The sequence below is a fragment of the Physcomitrium patens genome, chromosome 17, assembly GCF_059467195.1.
Source record: "Physcomitrium patens ecotype Gransden chromosome 17, ASM5946719v1, whole genome shotgun sequence".
Taxonomy (NCBI): domain Eukaryota; kingdom Viridiplantae; phylum Streptophyta; class Bryopsida; order Funariales; family Funariaceae; genus Physcomitrium; species Physcomitrium patens.
The window spans coordinates 14,787,903-14,809,449 of record NC_143426.1 but is presented as its reverse complement, the minus strand read 5'-3'; the positions used below and the strand labels follow the sequence as shown (position 1 = coordinate 14,809,449).

The following is a 21,547-nucleotide window of genomic DNA, read 5'->3' as shown; positions in this document are numbered from 1 at the left end:
AAATAACATAATAGGAGTTTCAAAGATTAACAAATCCTTGATTAGGTACCACCACTTAGAATTTAATCTTAATAAGTTGCTTATTAAGGTGATAGCTAGTGTTTTGGTTGGTAGCTCAGTAAAGTATTCCATAATTTCTAAATAATACAGAATACAATGTACTGATGCACACAAAATTTTTGTAGTCTATTATATGAATTTTTGAAATTATGTTGGTGACCACATGTACCAAATAAATCGAAGTACTGATAAATCAGTAAGCACTCAATGAATGTTGAAATAGAAAAGGAAATATAAAATTTAGCATACCATATTTTCAAAAAGACAAAGAAAAGAAAGGAAAATAATGCAAATAGCATAACATCAATTGAACAATTCAACAATTTTTAGTGGTTTTTCTCTGATCAGTTCAACCTCCACAACTCTACAATCAAACATGCAATCCAAGTTGCACAACCAGCCATACAACACGAGATCCATCGTGGAAGAAAATACCCACTTTGTGCAGATAAAACAGACATGTATTCATTAAAAGGTCCAGATCCAGATCCAGTCCATTTGGCGTCGATGCCAGCATCTAGAATCCTCCGGCCGAGAACATCGGAAGTGTGAATTGCAGTTGAACTGTTTCAAAGATTCGAATCGCTCGATGCATCGACAGATTCAACGCCAGCCCTACTCTACACCGCCGGAGCATCTGTTTTAACCCTAAAACTGTTTCGCTCAATTTGTTTCTCCAAGGATTCAATGTCGAGGGCTGCTGCTGCTGCAACCAACTTCTGACCACGTCGCTGAAGAGAACTGACAACTGCCGACACCGGATTGTATCGTTCTGCCCCTAATCAGCTGATCTTGATCGGTCCTAGTTATTCCGAGGATTGGTTTTTTTCGCGAGAAGCTGAGGGGAATTTTCTATTAGCTACCATGGGCGTCTGATTGTAGAAGAGGCTATGAATTGGGGTGATCGAATACCAAACTAAGCTGCAAACTCTTAGAGAGTTCTACAGTTTCACACATCCTTGCAAGGTTAAGATCGGTATCATAAGCTTCTAGCAGAGCAAGTAACACTTCGTAAAATGTTGAGTGAAAGAACCAGTTCGGTAGAGTACTACCCCTAACTAAAAGTTTACAATGGACCAGGTGGAGTGCCGGGCGCAGGCGGAGTGCCGGGAACTGCTGGATTGTGGCATATGAAACCTCGGCAGATTGAGAGGTATATGATGAAGGCCACAACGACAATCAGGAGCAGGACAAGTAACTTGAGCCTAAAGTGTTGCCACCACAATCTACGCCGAATCCTGACCCCTGCACGTTGGTATTCGGCAGCGCTTGATTGAAGGTGGGTCGTCCTGTCCACCAGAAGGTCTATCTTGTCGCTGCGGTCCAGCACCTTGTCAATATTCTCCATCATAATCCCTTTCACCTCCGCAACCTGAGACTTGATTCGCGAGATCTTCTTAATCTCCTCCGGATTCTCCATGCAAAAATCCATGTGCTCCTTCAGCTTGGGCCCGAACTCAGCGTCGAGGCTGTGCGACACAGCGAGGTCGGCCCTCCCTCCTTGGTAATGATGCTTAAAGTCATCCTTAACGCGCTCCAAGAACGCGAACGGAATCAAGCGGCCGAGCGCCTCCTCGGCCACGACCAGAAACGTGAACCCGTTCTCAACGAAAAAGTTGAACGTGTGACGATCCATCACGTACGTCTGCTTGCTAGTCCCGGCCGGCAACTTCAGAAGGCACTGCACCGCAATCTGGCTGAAGTTCCCGGCGTAGATCGCATGCTCCGCCAGAACAGTGGTCCCCCTCGCCACAAAACTATAGATAAGTCTCGCGTCCCCCATGACGATGTAACCTCGCTCTCAATCCCACCAGCGACTCCCCCTCCCACCCCAACAACACTTTCTTCTCTCGCCCCACAATCCTCACCCACACTCTTGCCGATACAACGCAACGGAAACTTTTCCACCAGGAACGATCCAAACCTCTCTAGCTTCTCCGCTGCGAGCTACGTGCCCCGACCGAGCTAAATGTGCAGAAAGCAAGCGTCGCGACCACGAGCTCGCCACTAGCAGGAGAGTAAGAGCGAGAGTGAGAGCATGAAGGAAGTCATTGAACGCCAGACGCGGCGAAGTTGCCCGAGACTGGTCTCTCTCTCTCGCTGCGACTCCACCACCACCCACTTGCTCGTGCCGCTCGTTTCCGACCCGCGGTGGCCACGAGTAGCTATGCAACCCCACTAAACCCTAAAATTGGGTGATAATCTTATTGGTGCTTACTCACTATTCCTGCCATTTGTTTTCTAAACTATTTCCACTTCGCCCGAGTCAACTGGAGATAACTCGGGTGCTTCGAGGAAGCTTCGCATAACTTAGCTTTATCTTTTACTATAGATGAGATGAAGACAATAAAGGGGTGGCACTGAAAGTGAAAACACATGCTACTTAATCTTTTTTTTAGTGATGCCTATGTTAGACTCTTTTTGATTTTCTGAACTTTAGTATTTAATAGTGGTCACGAGTAGGCTACGGCAGTGGTTTTTATAGAGAAAAAAGTTTTAAAGACTTTTTAAGGGATGATTTCTTTCTTTCTTTCTTTGGAAAATGTTGCATTTTTTGGTTCTTCCAAACATGTCATGCTCACTTTACTTGTTACATCCTCTAATCATTTTTTTTTCCAAGGGTGATTTCCTCTTTTACAAACTTCTACTATTCTATTGGGTAGTATTTTTTTTTTAACAACTTTAATATAAAGATTAGGTAATATTGTAATTATGTTGTTTAGATTTCATTTGGATATTTATTTATCAATAAGAAAAATATTTTGTTCAGATTTGATTCTTGCACAACTTTCAACAACTTTAGAGTGTAAGCTTGTACATTTTATTTAATACAATTTCAATATTTTTTTGATTTATTAAGTAAATAATATATTACAAATATATATATATATATATATATACAAAACATTTACACTAACTTTAATTGTTTCAGATAATTCATAGATCATAAAAATTTCTTTAATAAATGTTTAAGAAAATAATATTATTATATTATATAAATTTTGTGTATGTGAATTTACCAAATTAATTTTTAACTAGAATATTACTATTGGCTCTTTGTAAATAATCTAAAATACTTTTGTAATATAATGTGATATTTGTAAATTATAATTTTTTTAAATTTATAATTATAAATATTTAATTTTTTTATAATGTTGAAATGTTCATATTCTAATATCTAACAATTATAACCATGTAAAATATATTAAGTTTAAAAATATAAAATTAATAAAATGTCAATAAAATATAATCTAATTTTAGTTGACTAAATTATTTAAGTACATAACAAAAAATTTATAAAAAATAATGAAATATCACTTGATGTAAGAGAGAAATAATATGTATGTATATATATATATATATATATATATATGAACTATAAGTCAATACATGACTATAAAAAGCTTAAAGTACTACAAGAAATCAAACCATGCAACTATAGATGTATACATACATACAACACATTTTTATATATATCATTTTTTTACACCTAATCAAAATTAATTAATTAGATGGAAAAAAAGAATACATAGTATTAACAAAAAAAATCAAAGATTATAAAAGAATTATATATATGAATAAAAGAAAGTGATTACCTATTATGGATACAAACATTTACTTCAATAATTACTTATATAATTAAGTACAAGTAGATAAATATAGATTAATTTCATAAAGTCTTATAATGAAGCTTCCTAGAAGTTTTATAGATGCGGTTTTGACTTTACATGTATTTGTAGGTCAAAAACTTGGCTAATAAGTTAACTACATGTTGGTAGCTTGTGGAACAAGCTAACCATGTGGCACATATATAGATAACTTGCCTTGCAAGTTAAGACATGTGGCCAGCAAAGTCAACATGTTTTGAAGGTCATATAGGACATCACCATCTAGTTCCTAGTTAAGAGTATATATGGAGGTAAGAATGAAGCCTTCTTCACTCTTGTCAACACCGTTCTAGTCCTTACTCTTGTTTCAAGACTTTCTAGTCTTCTTGTTTTTTGTAAAGCCATTATAGTTAATATTATATTACCTTTTAAGTGACTTTCTAGTTCTCTTCAGTGATACAAGAGTGTATCGAGGAGTCTCTTTCTTCAAGATTCATGTCCTTGATAGTTTGACAAGAGTGCTAGCAACTATTTTTTATCTTATTTTAGAAGTGAGTAGATTATTCCACTTCTATTGTTGTGTTTTGAAGATTTTGGACTACCTACCTTTTAAACAAAAAAAATCTTATTTTCTAACATTGATCTTTTCTTAAAAAAAGTGGATTATCTCTCTTTGTCAAAAATTTTATTAGAAATTGTGGATTACCCTCCTCTAATTTAACGTTTTGGATTTGTTTGAGTTCCCTATGGAAGGAAAGATTGTGGACGCTACATCTAGCAGAAGTGAGAATAGATTTGCAACTATTGTAGATCTTCATGAGCTTATCAATACTCTTAGAGTGAAAATTTCACGTATTTCTAAGGTGAATCATGGAGGTACTATACCTACACCTATGGAAGAAGTTGAGAGTCTGCAGCAAAAAGTTGTACAATTGAAAGAAGCAAGTAAATCAACCTCACAACCAAATCCACGGAATTTTGATTCTACAAATATGACAAGGATAAAGATTAGTATTATTTATAAGAATGATCAAACAAGATCAAAATTTTGAGGATTTTTGCAACAAGTCGCACTTTACCTATGATTGTACTTTTTCAATATCCTAATGGATTTACTTAAGTTGGATTCATAGGTGCACTTCTATCATGAAGTGTTTTTTCTTGGTTTGCACCTTTAATGGAAAAAGATTTGCGACTCCTTTATGATTTGAATTCATTTCTAAAAGTGTTGACGATAACATTCAAAGAAAGTAATCGAGAATGAGTAGCACAGACCAAACTTTTATCTTTACGACAAGGATCATGATCAGCTACCACATATATTGTTGAATTCTAAAACCTTACTTGCAATGTGGATTGGAATGACAAAGCACTCATCAATAAATTTTGATATAGATTAAAGGATAGTGTCAAATATTGGTTATTAATAATATCAAAAATAGTATTTTTGGAACAATTTATTGCTTGAGCCATTGCATGTAACAATCAATTATTTAAAAGGCATTAAGAATAAAGACTTGGCAGGAGATGAACAAGTCAATTAATGGCGGCATCGTAATACGTGAAGTCTTGCATGAGAATGCTCCGGGCACCTGGCTGTAGAAGGAAGAATGGAAATTGCAATAACAAAATCCTAATTCTAATAGAATACTAACAATGCTTTAATTAGATTATAATAATACTAAGCAAGTTTAATCAAATTTAAAAAAACCTCAAAGAAATTTCAAATAAACAATAGGAATTTTTAAAGAAACATTAGAAAGAGCACAAATGTCATTCAAATACATCTCAATTCAATCTTAATTTAATTCTAGTTAAAATCCTATTGAACTTCATTCAAACTTTAGGCCAAAACTAATTGAATCTTAAATCCTAATAAAATCCTAAATCCTAAATCAAACTCCAACCAAATCCTAAACCAAATCCAAATCAAACCCTAAACCAAATCCTAAACCCTAAATCAAACCCTAACCAAATCCTAATCCAAATCCTAAACCCTAAATCAAATCCTATCCAAATTCTAAACCCTAAACCAAATCCTAATCCAAACCATAAACCCTAAATAAAATCCTAATGAAACCCTAAATCCTAAATCAAACCCTAATCCAAATCCTAAATCCCAAATCAAATCCTAAACAAATCCTAAACCAAATCCTAATAATTCCTATAACAGATTTAAACTTCAATAACTAATGAATAAACCGTTGATCTTAACTCAAATTTTTCATACTTCTAAAACAAATAAGTTAAAAACAAGTACAAAAAAATTGATAAGGATCGGAGTTACCAAATTGACGATATCTTCAAAAATATGCTCGGATATTGGCCGGCCTCCTTCTCCAATCTTGATGCCAATCTTCTAGAGCCAATATCTCTCTTTTGTACTATTCGATTGATCTCAAAATCCTCATACACATAGAAAAACAAGTTTAATATCCTCTCACATAAGTTTCACTCCAATCCAACCAATAGATTGCAAGAAATCTCAAAAATTCCTATTGAACTTAAAATTCTACTTTCTGAGATCTTGACCCACTTAAACCTCAATATTCCTCAATTCAACCGTTAGATCAATCTCAAATTCATAATACATATTAAACACAACTATAACCATAAACCTACAAAATTTCACCGGTAGATCTATTACAAAACTCTTGAAATCATCCAAAATGTAAACCCTATTTTATTTTTTAAAACCCAAGTCTTCCGAAACAATCCTTGACTTTGCAAAGCTCTTACAAAGTCATATCAACTCCAAATCACCCAAAATCAATGCCTATAGAAATCCTATCTAATCTTCTATCAAATCCCACTCTCCAATCTGCCAAAGAGTCCTTGAGTCGCCGTCAGAGCATGGTTTTGTGCCTTGGGGTCTGATTTCGACCTAAGTTCATAACCGGTCCAATTCGGGTATCAACTTTCGTCTTCTTGAGGTAATTTTTACTACTTTGCACTCCTAAATCCTCCCTACATATGCCTACATCCTTTATTTTTCTAATCTACCTTGTTTTGTCTTATTTATGGCCTTACAAAGTAAATAGAAGCATAATTTGTAAAAAGGCAGTATTAGCACCTTTAATTTTTCTACCCTTTGACTAATATCTATTTTTCCAAGATAATTTGCTACAATATTTTTGAAGTGAGATCCTCAAAACATGATATTTTTTTTACCCTTTCACTTGTTATCCATGTCACATCATGACAGCGGAAGCTTCAAAGTTTTTTGAATAGTATTCATCAAGGTCGGAATCAATGCAAATTGATACGATATGTTTTAAAACTCTCATAGAACAAGAAAAGACTCGACGTTGCCAAGAGGGTTTGTGTTTATATTCTAGAGAAGCCAAGCACAGTACTCAACATTGTCTAAAGAAGCAACACAATTATAAATTGAGGAGCACAATTACCAAAGAAGATAATGTATCAAAAAACAAGTTTCTCCAACTACATTAGGAACCATGCGGCTAGAATCATGTAAAACATCTAGTAAAGGTCTTATTCTCTCCTCAGTCCCCTCATCTTGTTTTACATTAGATATGTATTTAGGACCTAAAAATCACAAAGTCCTTGTCTTAATAGATTTAGGAGCCTCAGCCTGTTTTATAGTAGGAGATTTTGTCAAAAATCAAAAAATCTCTTTAATCAAAAAAACTAAATCCGTACATATAGAAGTCATAAATAGTTGTTTGTTGTCTTCTGAAAATGTTACTCATAAGACTATTTCTTTAGATGTAACAATTAAAGATCATAAAAGAATAGTAGTATTTAATATAATAAGATCTTCCTCCACTCTAGTTATTTTAGGATTATCATGGCTAAAAAAATATAATCCTCATATAGATTGGATTTTTCATAATCTTAATTTTTTTAGTAGTATAATCCAAGATTGAATTAGCAAAGTAGAAATATAAAAGTCTAGTACTTCCAAACCTTTATTGAAAGGTGCAAGAGCTTTTGTGCATGCTGCATGATGAAAAAGATGATCTTTTTCTATATATGATATGCCAATTTCCAATGGTCAAAAAAAGTCAAGTAGTATTCTTAGTCAATATTAAGAATTCCAAGACATTTTTGAAATAAAGAATGTAGATATTCTTCTAGAGCATTGACCTTATGATTGTTCAATTGATTTATAAGAAGGACTTTAACCACTATTCGGACCAATCTACAGCTTATCGTAGAATGAGTTGGTTACATTAAAAGAATACATTGATAAAAACTTGGCAAAGAACTTCATACGCCATTCTAAATCCCCAGCCAAAACTTCCATCTTATTTGTGAAGAAGAAAGACAGATCTTTGTGGATGTGTGTGAATTATCAAGGATTCAATAAGATCACCATGAAGAATAGGTATCCTTTGCCTTTGATTTCAAGACTTCTTGACTAACTCAATTAAGCAAAGATCTATATCAAAATAAATCTACAAAGAGCATACAACTTAGTTTATATCAAAGAAGGAGATAAATAAAAGACTGCTTTTCAAACTGGGTATCGATATTTTGAATATAATGTCATGCCTTTTGGACTCATGAATGCATTGATCGCTTTTCAACATCTTATGAATGATATATTTTGTGAGTTTCTAGATGATTTTGTTGCTTGCTATTTAGATGATATTTTAATCTATTCTAAAAATATAGAAGAATATGTACTTTATATTTATCGTGTACTATAGAAACTTTAAGATACATGATTATATGCCAAGTTAGAAAAGTATGTATTCTACACTACTCAAGTTGACTTTTTAAGATACATCATTTCCAATGAAAGCCTTATGATGGATCCCAAGAAGGTCCAAATTATCATAAATTAGAAGATTTTAAGAACAGTTCGAAATATGCAATGCTTTTTAGGCTTTGCTAATTACTATCGAATCTTCATCAAGAATTTTTTTTCAAATTTTAGCTCCACTTATACGTTTAACTTGTAAAGACGAACTTAAGTAGAATAAAAAAATAAAAGTATCATTTGATGCTTTAAGAAAGAATTTACTTCTGCACCAATCTTGTATAGTATTGACTTTTTTAAGGAATTTTTTATAGAAACAAACGTGTTAGACTTTGCTATGAGTGCCGTGTTGTCACAAATGGAAATAAATGATAAACTCCACATAGTAGCTTTTCATTCCACGAAATTTTTAGCACCCAAAATTAATTATGAGATCCATGACAAAGTGCTCTTTGCTATTGTGGATTCATTTCAAGAATGGCGTCATTATGTAGAAGGCGTTTCAAGTCCTCTTATTGTATATACAGATCATAAGAACCTCAAGTACTTCATATCAACACATATTTTGAAGTGTCATCAAATCCATTGGAGCATGTCTTTATCAAGCTTCAATTTCAAGATTAGTTATCAATCCAAAAAAAAATAAAGTCTATCAAATGCCCTTTCTAGACATTCTTATCTTACACCAAAAGAAAGAGATGCATCTTTTGATCAACAAAGAAAAAATTTCCTGAAGACCGAGCATTTTCATCTTCAAGCAATAAAATTAATATTGATTGTTGATTCAATCCTTATCAAGCAAATTCAATTATATATGTCCTCTGATCCTCTTATTCATGATATCAAGAATTTTCTTTTAAGTCTTATGATATTTCAAAGTTCAAGTTCAAGAACAATCTTCTTTATTTCAATGGATGCCTATATGTTTTAGAAAGAGAAACACATTTACATGTTCTTCAAGTATGTCATGTCTTTTCAGTAGTAGAATATTTTGGATACAACAAGACTTTAGAGCTTATATCAAGAGATTTTTGGTGGCTCCAAACATGGAAGGTAATAAAAGACTTTATACAATCATGTAATACTTGTTTAAGATCCAAAACTCCTTGCCAAAGACCTTATGGATTTTTTCAATTGTTATCTATTCCTGAACAATCATGGTCTTTTATTTCTATGGATTTTATTATGGATCTCCTAATCTCAGATTCACATGATTCCATATTTGTAATTGTAGATCACTTCATCAAAATAGCACATTTTCTACCATATATAAAATCTATTTCAAGTGAAGAAACAATTAACCTTTTTATTGACAATATCTATTGCTATTATGGATTGCCAAAGCATATTATATTGGATAGGGAAACTCAATTTGTATCAAGATTCTAAAAGTAGATATAAAGCTTTTTTTGGATTTTCATCCTCAAATTGATGGCAAACTGAATGAATGAATCATATTTTGGAATAGTATTTGAGGTGTACTATTAACTATCATTGAGATGATTGAACAACTCTTTTGCCATTGGCAGAGTTTGCATATAATAATTTAATACATTTTTCTACTCAACACACACCTTTCTTTATTAATTATGGTTATCATCTACAACTTGATATTTTTGACTTTTCAAAAGCTGATAATCTTGCGATGGAAGATTTAGCAAATGATTTGTCAGAGCTACATGCAACAATAAAGATACAATTAAAAGAAGCTCAATGATGGCAAAAGACCAACGTAGATGCGTATCGCAAGGAACAACCATAATTCAACATAGGTGACAAGGTATGGTTACTTTGTCGCAATATCAAGATTACTTGTTCTTGTGATAAGTTGGACTATTGTAGGCTGAGACTTTTTTCTATTTGTGAATAAATCAATCCTATTGCTTATCAATTATATCTATCAAAATCTATGAAGATCCACTCTATATTTCACGTCTTTCTTCTTGAGCTGTTTAAAACAGTGAATATTTTGGGAAGAAGGCAAATGCCACCTCCTCCTATAGAAGTAGATAATAATCAAGAGTTTGAAAAGGAAGAAGACTTAGACTCAAGGTAGTGTCAAAATAGGTTAGAATATCTTATTCATTGGTGTAGATATGATATTAGTGAATGCATATGGGAGCCATCAAAGAATCTTACAAATGCAGCAAAAAAAGTTGGAGCTTCATAGATGCAATATTATGATTGTCACAACCTTCAAGATGATGGAATCAAGATGAAGATCTTAAAGAACAATATGTCTTTCCTCGAATAGATGGCAAGATATAATGTGTTTGGTATCACAACCTTGGAAGAGACTCCCCTTGTTTGATGATTTTATTAGAGGTAGGAACAACTCGAGATGATGTTCCAAATATTTTATTTGAAGGAAGTTACAAAGGCTTCAACAATGACCAAATAACAAGGTGGTCTTCTCGCCTTGATATGGGATACTATCGATGGCTAAGAGGGCCTATCAACCATCTTCAAAAAGAACAAAGATTAGAATATGTGGCAAATATAATTTGTTGCATCTTAGACTTCCTAAACATATAAAAACTACTCTTTGTAGAACTCATGCCAAGAAGGGGGTTTAATATCATGGATATATACATTTACTTCAATAATTATTTAAATGATTAGGTACAAGTATGTAAATATAGATTAATTTCATAAAGTCTTTTAATGTGGCTTCCTAGAAGCTTCATAGATGCAATTTTGACTTTAGATGTGTTTGTAGGTCAGAAACTTGGCTAACAAGTTAATCACATGTTGGTAGCTTGTAGACCAAGTTTATTCCATATAGTAGCTTGTGGAATAAGCTAACTATGTGGTACATACATAGATAACTTGCCTTGCAAGTTAAGACATGTAGCTAGCAAAGTCAACATGTTTTGGAGGACCTATAGGACATTGTCACATAGCCCCTAATTAAGAGTATATATGGAGACAAGAATAGAGCCTTCTTCAGTCTTGTTAACACCGTTCTAGTCCTTAGTCTTATTTCAAGTCTTTCTAGTTTTTTTATTTTTGGCAAAGCCATTCTAGTTAATATATCATTACCTTTTGAGTAACTTTCAAGTTCTCTTCAATGACACAAGAGTGTATCAAGGATTTTTTTATTTTGAGATTCATGTCTTTGATAAAAACCTTAATTCTAAATATTTAACAATAAATTTATTCAAATTTATTTTTTAAACTTAATGTATTATTTTAAGTAATAAAAATAAAGTTAATTTTTTAAAAATATATATTTTGATTACAATATATGTAGCATAGATATCCTAAATAACATTACTATTTTTTAAGATATTAGAATAGAAATATTTAAAAAATAAAATAAAAATAGAATTATAATTTTATTATTATTATTATTATTTAGAATAAAATATCAAATTATAACCAAAGATTATGTTAAAATATAATAATTTAAATAACTTTTTAATAGAATATATTTACGTATATATATATATATATATATATATGTATATATGTATATATATATGTATATATATATATATATATATATACAAAGAAGAAAGATCACATAAATTTGAATATAAATTTTTTTTTAAATAAATAATTTTTATTTTAATTTATAATATATATTTTTTATTAGATTATACTTCAAAATAACTTTATTTTACATTTAATATGTAGTTATGTTCTTATTATATTATTTTTTTTCAAGAAATACTTTCATAGTATTGATTGTGGGAATCATTTTTGTTATTGTATATTTTTAATAAGAAACACTAGGTTTTTTGTTTATATTTTATAATTAAAGATTACATATATAATATTATTTTTAGATAATTTAAAAAAAAATTATAAAAGAGATATGTAATATAGAAGTCATTGATCATCTTATTTGTCAAATTTAAATAATTTTCAAGGTAAAAAAATATTTTAAAACGATAGAAAAAATTTCAATATAAAATATGATTTTATTTATTTATTTTGATATAATTATAGAATTTAATTAGTTCATTGATTAAATAGAAGATTACAAAAGACATCATATCTTCTTATATTCAAGAGAATAGAAGTAAAGATATTATATAAAGTACTTTTTACTTTTCAAATTATACCACTAATATGTAGTGTCAAATCACATTGTGATATTTTATAGTTCTACTTAATAACTTCATGCTCTTTGAAACCTAACATATGTTTTGCCATCCATCCACAATTTATTCCATCTTTGAGAAGTATGGCCTTGAGTTCCAAATATTTATTTATTTTTTTCTTTTTCTTTTTATATAGTCTATAAGACCTTGATAGAATAGAATTCTAATATGGAGATTACTTCCTACTTCATTTTTAAATACAAGTTTGTTTCATTGAATTCAAATGGTCTTCAAGTAAAGACTTTTTAGGAATAATCAAATCTTACAAAACCATCTAAACTAATGAAAAATAATTGCCACAAAATTTTTTTTCTACATTTTGTGGGAATTATTTTTCATTAGTTTAGATGCCAAAAAATGTAGTTTTTTTCTACAAGAAAGTATTCCAAGGTCTCTATTTCTTAGGATGAAAAGTTAATTTATATAATATTAAGGCACATCAATACCAGATTCTAAGCTTGAGGGCACTCTTGTAGTCTATGAAAAATAAATTCATCCTTTTAAAGTGAGCACATTGCACAGTTAATGTCAATAAGAAGATTGACCATACCTTGCTATATATTAACTGCAATATAAAAAAATAATAATAATAATCATAAAAATTATAATTTTTTGTTTTGCAACACATATTATATTTAATATGGTCTATAGAATTTATTTTGTAGTTCTTATATATGTAATAAATGAATAAATATCTTTACAATATAATATAACATAATTTCTCAAGGTACTTTATATTTATAAATCTATTCATATATTATTAGATATAAAAATATTATTTATTTATGTAATAAGAGCTATCTTGATAGTTAGAGAAGACAACAAATATCACAAAATGTATACAACTACATGTATTTAATTTGACATTTATTATAGAATTCTGTCTTTGAAACTTAGAGATTTAAAAAATATATATGTTTTATATGAATATATGTGCTATAAAATAAATTGTATATGTCAAATCAGTCTTGAATCCAAATTAAATTCAAATTAGATTGTGCAATCAAGACAATTGTGAAGAAAAAATAACAAAGTCAAACACAATACATGTAATTGATATTTAGATAATTGCAGACAAAATAATTTCAAAAATAATCATGAAGCATCTAAGTCATGGCAAGCTGCCAATAGCCATAATCAAAAGATGTGTACTAAACAAAAGAATTCACAAGAAGAAAATTGTACTTTACAAAATTTTGATTTATATGAAGAGATTAAAAAATGAGCGTCAAGTAAAAAAAAGGCTGCCTGTAGATGGGATTAAAAACAATATACATTGAGTTTATAAACTCATAAGAGGCAAGTATGAATCTCAAAAAAAACATTTTATACATGAAAAGAATATTAAAATTAATAAAAAAAAAAAAAAAAAACAAACAAACAAAGTTGTAAACTTAAAAAATGGACATTGATGTCATTGTGTGCTACTCATAGATGGATTGAGAAGCATTATTAAGAATTAAATAGACTTTCTTTCTAGAAAAAAAATGATGGAAAAAAAATGATGGAATAATGAAATATATTTTATCTATGAAGAATATATTAAGTTGAAATTAGGAAGTGCTCAATATTGACACAAAAGTAGTACTAATGATTGGCTACAATTTAGAGAGCCACACATAAAATGAATAAGCACATTTTAATACATTATTTGGTAGCAATAGACTAAATTAGCTTAAAAAAATATAACAAATTATATTTTAGCATTATAGCTATCTACAAAATATTTTAGCTAAAACAAATAATCATAGACTACAAGTAATTCACCTATACTATTAAATAATTGAATGAAGAGTTAAGAAAATGTGGATTTATAACTTTGTAATGAAATTCCATAAAAGATGTGCCACCTCACTGCCAACATATGATATATCACCATATCACTAAAAAATAATAATTTTGTAGCGGTTATATTAAAAACATTAGCTACTAAATGCAAATGTCTAAGTGTGAAAGCATGGTTATTATATTGTGGCATTGAGCTAAACTTACATAATAGATAAATGAATAGAAGAATGTCCAGGAAAATATTAACAATAATATTATTGTTTTCAAAATAATGCAACTCTCTATTGATTCTTTATGTATATATATTTTTTTATAGGACGTCTATTTAAAAAAGTGCCATCTATATTGCAATATCATGGATATTTTGAGAATGCTTGGCAAGTTTCTTTAGAGATGATAAAAAGACAAAATTTACACAACATTTTCAAGAAAAATGTATCATAACAAAGGAAGGAACTTTGACCTTCACATAGAGGATCAAAGTTTAACATGGAATTTCTTATAAGGTATAACAAAGAAGTTTTTCTGTCCAAGGTGCTTGACAATATTGGAAAAAGAGGCATTATGAGAATTGGAAATAACTTTTGGATTTTCAAAATAAAGAAGCTTCTTTAGATAAAAGACTATATATTTTTTTATTAGGTGAAGTGGAATATACACGAATTAATAGTCGAACATTCTCTCTTAAACATAAAAATAATTAGATAAGATAAAAATATAAAATTATTCTTAAGTAAATGATAGAATCTATTAGAAAGGAGGATGTAATTTGAGGTTCTTGTTATTATGTTTAAAATCAATAGACGAAGAATAATAAAAAAAATTATTAAAATCAAATTATTTTTAAAAATTAATTATAATATTATTTGATCATGGTTCTAATATCAATAAAATTATCAAAGAAATTATAAAAAAAAATATGAATATATTGATTTTAAAAAGAATCTTTAAATTTCTTAATTAAGTACTAAGGTATATAAAGAATGCTTCTCTTATTCATTCTTTTGATGTTTATAATCTTGAGACTCAATTGATATAATAAATTTTAATATACAAGAATACATCATATTGTAATATTTGTTTTTTAAATAAAATACTATGCTAAATCTTCCTAGAATCATTCTAATATTCTATTAATTTTTGATATTGTGCAAACTTAGCACCAATAATTTTAAAGTAGAAAGTCCTAAAGAGATTCATTATCTAAGAATAGAGGCATAATTGATATATTTTTTTCTCTAAAGGATATAAATAGGTTTTATAATGATATGAAACTAAAATAATTCTACAACTCATTCCAACAACAAAAAAAGACAACAGTAGGACCAAATTAAGGTCTTGCAAACTTCATCACAAGTAGCAATATGAAATCAAACTAAATGTCACCATGTCTTTCTCCAATATCTTGTCCTAAGAATACTACAATAAATAAGTTTTAAATCTAAATAATTTTTTTTAAGATTACTAATGCTAAAAATATACATATTAATCTCCTTGAATACTTCACTTTTTATTCTTATAAAAGATGTGCAACTTTGTCTAGATCCAGGCAACACATCTATTTATATTTATCAATGCTATTAGACCATAGTTCTTCTATCTTTCCATCAAAGCCAACAAATCAAATAGGCTCGTTTTCTTGTGATATAAATAAAATCAATTAATAAGATTTGGTGTTGTATTATAATATTACTATTAAATGAAAGAGAAAAGTAAGTATTATAATATTAAAGAACTTATTTTAAATATATAACAATAGATTACCTTAAAAATATAAATAATAGTTAAAGAAGTATCAATAAGAAATAATATTATCTTTTATAAAAAGTAATAAGAATTTAAATATATAATAAAATAAAATAAAAGATATTAAAAAAAATTAATAATAAAATTAGAAAGATAAAATCTTAAAAGTTTAAAAATAGAATTTTTAAAAAAACAACTTCATTTCTAAAAAAAAATCTAATACATTAAAAGTCAAAAATCAAATTTTTTTAAAGACTTTGCTTTACAAAATCCTTATAAGAAGCACATGTTACGGGCATGTATATTTACTTCAATAATTACTTATATGATTAGGTAGAAGTAGGTAAATATAGATTAATTTCATAAATTCTTCTAAAGAGGCTTCTTAGAAGCTATATAGATACAGTTTTTACTTTAGATGTGTTTGAAGGTTAGAAACTTGGCTAACAAATTAACCACATGTTGATAGCTAGTAGAACAAGTTAACTTTGCATAATAGCTTGTAGAACAAGCTAACCATGTGGCGCATACATAGATAACTTGCCTTGCAAGTTAAGACATGTGGCTAGCATAGTCAACATGTTTTAGAGGTCCTATAGAACATTGTCACATAGCTCCTAGTTAAGAGTATATATGGAGGCAAGAATGAAGCCTTCTTTACTCTTATCAATACCATTTTAGTCCTTAGTCTTGTTTCAAGACTTTCTAGTCTTCTTGTTTTTGACAAAGCCATTCTAATTAATATTATATTATCTTTTAAGTAACTTTCTAGTTCTCTTTAGTGATACAAGAGTGTATCAAGGATTCTCTTTCTTCGAGTTTCATGTCCCTAAGAGTTTGATAAGAGTACTGATATAGTATTTTTTATCTTATTTTAGAAGTGAGTGAATTATTCCACTTCTATTATTGTATTTTGAAGGTTACGGACTATCCACCTTTTAAACAAAAAAAAATCTTATTTTCTAACATTGATCTTTTTTTAAAGAAAATGGATTATCTCTCTTTGTAGAAATTTTTATTAGAGATTGCAGATTACCCTCCTCTAAATTAATGTTTTAGATTTATTTAAGTTGCTTATGGAAGGAAAGATTATGGATACTATACCTAGCGGAAGTGAGAATAGATTTGCAACTATGGCAGATTTTCATGAGCTTGTCAATACTTTTAGAGTAGAAATCTCATACATTTCTAATGTGAATCATAGAAGTACTATGCCTATGCCTATGGAAAAAGTTAAGAGTCTATAGTAAGAAGTTGTAGAATTGAAGGAAGTAAGTAGATCAACCTCGCAACCAAATCCAGGGAGTTTTGCTTCCACAAGTATGATTGGGACAAGGATTAGTATGCTTGAGAAGTTTGATGGAACAAGATCAAAATTTCAAGGATTTTTCCAACAAATCAAGCTCTATCTAAGATTGCACCCTTTCCGATATTCTGATGGATTTACTCAAGTTGGATTCAAAGGCACACTTCTATTAGGAAGTGTTCTCTCTTGGTTTGCACATTTAATGGAAAAAGATTTGCGACTCTTTTATGATTTGAATTCATTTCTAGAAGAGTTTATGGCCACATTTGGAGAAAGTGATTGAGAACTTCCTTGATTCACATTGGAAATATGTGAGATTTTTCCTCTTATAATATTAACAACCTCATGAAGATCTGCAATAATTACAAATCTATTTTTACTTCCACTGAGAGTAGCATCTATAATCTTTTTTTCTATAGAAAATTCAAACAAATTCAAAAATTTAAATTAGAAGAGAGTAATCTGCAACCTCTAATATCAAATGAAAATTTCTACAAAGAGAGGTAATTCACTCTCTTTAGAAAAAAAGATTAGTATTACAAAATAAGATTTTTTATTTAAAGGTAGATAGTCTAGAACCTTCAAGAAACAATAATAAAAGTAGGATAATCCATTCACTTCTAAAACAAGATAAAAACAATAAGTTAGCACTTTTGTTAAATTGTCAAAGATATGAATCTCAAAAAAAGAAATCTTGAGTATATTCTTCTCATACTGAAAAATTCTTATTAAGAATTGATTATGAATATGGATTCAATTTAAAAATTAAATCAAAAGTTATTATGGTTGAAGTGAATTCTTGTCTTAAAAATTAGGTTTTGAAGGTTAATGTGGATTTCTTAGATTTTGAGTCATCTTAATATGGATTGAAAATTTTCTTCTACATACTAATAGTTGGCTAAATTTTTTATATTTATACAATATTTTTTTTAAAAAATTAATAATTTAAGAAAGAGATATTTAAGTTAGAAGATTTAGATTGAGATTTTGAATAGAAAGACAACCAATACTAAAGAGGATTATAAGTCATTTCTCTTAAATTGTAAGTTAAATTATCTTAAAATTTTAGATGTTTGATTTATCTAGTAAATTGAGATACGTACATAATTTGAGTCAAGATAAATTGTTAATATAAAATTTATTAAGGTTTAAAACTACTATAATATATATTTAAAAGTTGACTAGGATTTTTTGGAGGATTCTTTTGAATTTATTTAAGATTTTTGTTTATTTTATAGGATTTTTTAAGAGTTTTTTAGAATATTGTGTGGTTTAAAATTTTTATTTAAGATTTTTTTAGGATTTCTAATAAAATTTCTTTTGTATTTCTTGTCATTTTTTAAATATTTAATTAGGATTATTTTTTAAGTTTTTTTCTGGTTTTTCTAAGATTACCAAGATATTTTTAAACATCTTATGCATATTTTTTGGATTATAAATCCACCTTCAAGTTCAGATCAAATATTTCTACAATAAAATGCCATGTGCATTCTTAAGCTAAATTTCTCTTAATACAATATATTTGATAAATATGACAAGAAAAGCTTGAAATAAAAGTTGTTTGATTTTCTTTGTTTGTTTGAATTATGAAGAAAAAATACAAAAAAGCTAAATGTAGAGCTATAGGTGATACTTCAAGTAGAGTTACAAGTAGAGCTAAAAATAGATAAATTATAATGGAATAATATAAGTATTTTGATTCTAACTTTGTAAGCATGTTTAAGGCATTTGTTTTATTAATGTAACAGTACTAAAGTAAGGATTGTTAAAAAAACTTAACAAATAAAGCCTTATATATATTCCTTGATAAGATTGATTAATTTAAAATGAATGATAATGTAAAATATTTAAGGTCTTATATAAATGAAATAAAATTGAAGCATGCTTTTAAGTAGGAGATGGTTCAATTATTTAAACTTGCTACTTCCTTAGAGATAAAAAAACCACATCAAATCCATTATAGGACATTTTTGAGGTTTATGGAGGAAATTATCTTAAATATTAAAAGATGAATATTTTTTAAAAGATAGTGATTGAATTACAAAGAAGTTGTTTTTTTAGATAGATTAAAAGATCTAAAAAAGATATCTAAGCAACAAAATTATTAAGAGAGTTTAAAAGGAAATATTCTCATTTTAAAAAAAATTAAAAATTATTAGAAATAAACAAAGAGATTTTTGTTTTCAAGTTTTTGATAGAAAATTGTAAGAAAATTTAGAAATTATGCTTGAATGTAAAAAATAAATGAAAGACTAACAACAAATTGAAAAGAAGTAGAAGATGTAAGAGGATTTTTTTTATTAAAACAAAAAAATAAAATTGGTATTTAAAGACTAATGCAAGAATTTAAGATAAAAATACCTATTATACAACCTACATCTATGATTCAATCTTCAAGAGCTATATCAAAGAAAGAATAAATAGATATTGATAAAATCGTAGATAAAATGAGAGATCTTTAAATAAAATTTGCAAAACTTGAAGAAAAAGTTTAATCATTAAGAGTGTCAAAAAAATAAAAAATCTAAGTCTTTGTGGTCAAGTGCAATGAATTATTCTAAAAAAAATAATTTACTAAAAATTTATTAAAACTATTTTGGCAATAATATTTGATAAATTATTAGGTGGGATGATTCAATGGATGGATTATAATTCGTGCACATGTTTCAAGGAGTCATAATAAAGTATTAATAGAAGAAAAAAATAGATGAAAATAATAAAGAGCTATCAAAAATAATCATAAGAGCGAAGAAAGAAAAAAAAAATATATATTCTATGCATGAAGAGACAATAGAGAATTTTTCTACAAAATATATATATACATATGTGTGCGTGTAAAAAAAATAAAAATAAAAATAAAAAAACTCTTGCTTATGAATTATAATTAGATATTCATGCTGCTATAGATTTGCCAAAGATATTAAAAGAATACAATGTAGGTAGGAATATTGAATTCAAAATTAATAAAATTCTAAAGATTGTAAAGTATAAGTTTTTTGGAGATTTTTTACAAGTTAGATTTATAAAAAAGAAGATTTAGTTTAAGCTTCTAGTCATTATTTTCAAAGTTATTAAAGAATGGCTATTATAGGAACTATAATAAAATTTAAAAAATGAGAAGAATAAATTATTTTATTAATTTATCAATGTTTTGAAATCAATTTGATATTAATAGAATTATATAAAAAAAAAAGTATATTTTTACTTAACATGGATAGATGATAAGATCAAAAAATGATTTAAAGAGGGGCTTTTAAAGAGTTTATCCAAATATTATGATAGAAGATAAAATTTATTAATATTTTTTTATACAAGATATATCTACATATCCTATTATATTTGAATAATCATATATTACTACCATGAAAATAGAAAAAAAAATTATGAATGATGAAATTGCTTAGATAAGGATTGAAAGCCAAGATAAAAAGAGTGCAATTCAATTTTAAATTATTTGTGCAAATCATAAAAGAAATCAACAACTTCAAAAAAAATCTAATAACAACCAACATCCAATATTTATCAAGTCTTCTCTCAAAGTTGTTATTATTCTCTTATCACCTGAATTCCTAAATTTGATCTTTTAAAATAACTTTTAAAGTTTTTTTAGACTTTTTGATCTTTTTTTGAAGTAATTTTAATTCCAAATCTAAGATACACCTTTAAAATTTCCATCTCTTGTTTTTCCAATCTATTCTCTTAATTTTTTAGTGGTAGTTCTCTTGAATCAACTTTCAATATTTAGATGCATCTCAAGTTGATTCTAATTTCTTATTTTTATAATGACTATTCCAAAATTATTTTGGTCTTTGATTATTATTTGGTTGATACTAATTCATAAAAAATGACCAAATTTATATCTATTACTTCTTTTGATTGATACCATATATTGTACAATACAAATAGAACTCTAATAAACAAAAAAAAACTTAAGAAATGAATATGTAATAAATTTTATATTTAATAATTATTAATTAATATTAATTTTTTTTTTCTTGATATAAATTTGTTTATCAATTATTTTTGTTTCATTTTTTATCCACATTTGGCTTCTATTATTATTCCAAAACTTTGAATAAACCTAACCAAGCTTTTAAGATTATATTAAAGTTATGGCTATAGTCATTAGCCACATATTATCTTTAACTAGATAATGACCAATTTCAAAACCATCGTTGAATAATCACTTACCTAAGTTCTA

At 28.2% G+C, this 21,547-nt stretch overlaps 1 protein-coding gene across 1 annotated transcript; it reads right to left on the bottom strand.

Annotated features, from left to right (window-relative positions):
• Nucleotides 1-499: 499 nt before the first annotated feature.
• LOC112294852 (vesicle-associated membrane protein 722) lies at nucleotides 500-2,635 on the bottom strand. Its single transcript, XM_024545776.3, has one exon. The coding sequence runs from the start codon at nucleotides 1,841-1,843 to the stop codon at nucleotides 1,127-1,129; it is 717 nt and encodes a 238-aa protein (XP_024401544.1). The 5' UTR covers nucleotides 1,844-2,635; the 3' UTR covers nucleotides 500-1,126.
• Between the last annotated feature and the right edge of the window lie 18,912 nt (nucleotides 2,636-21,547).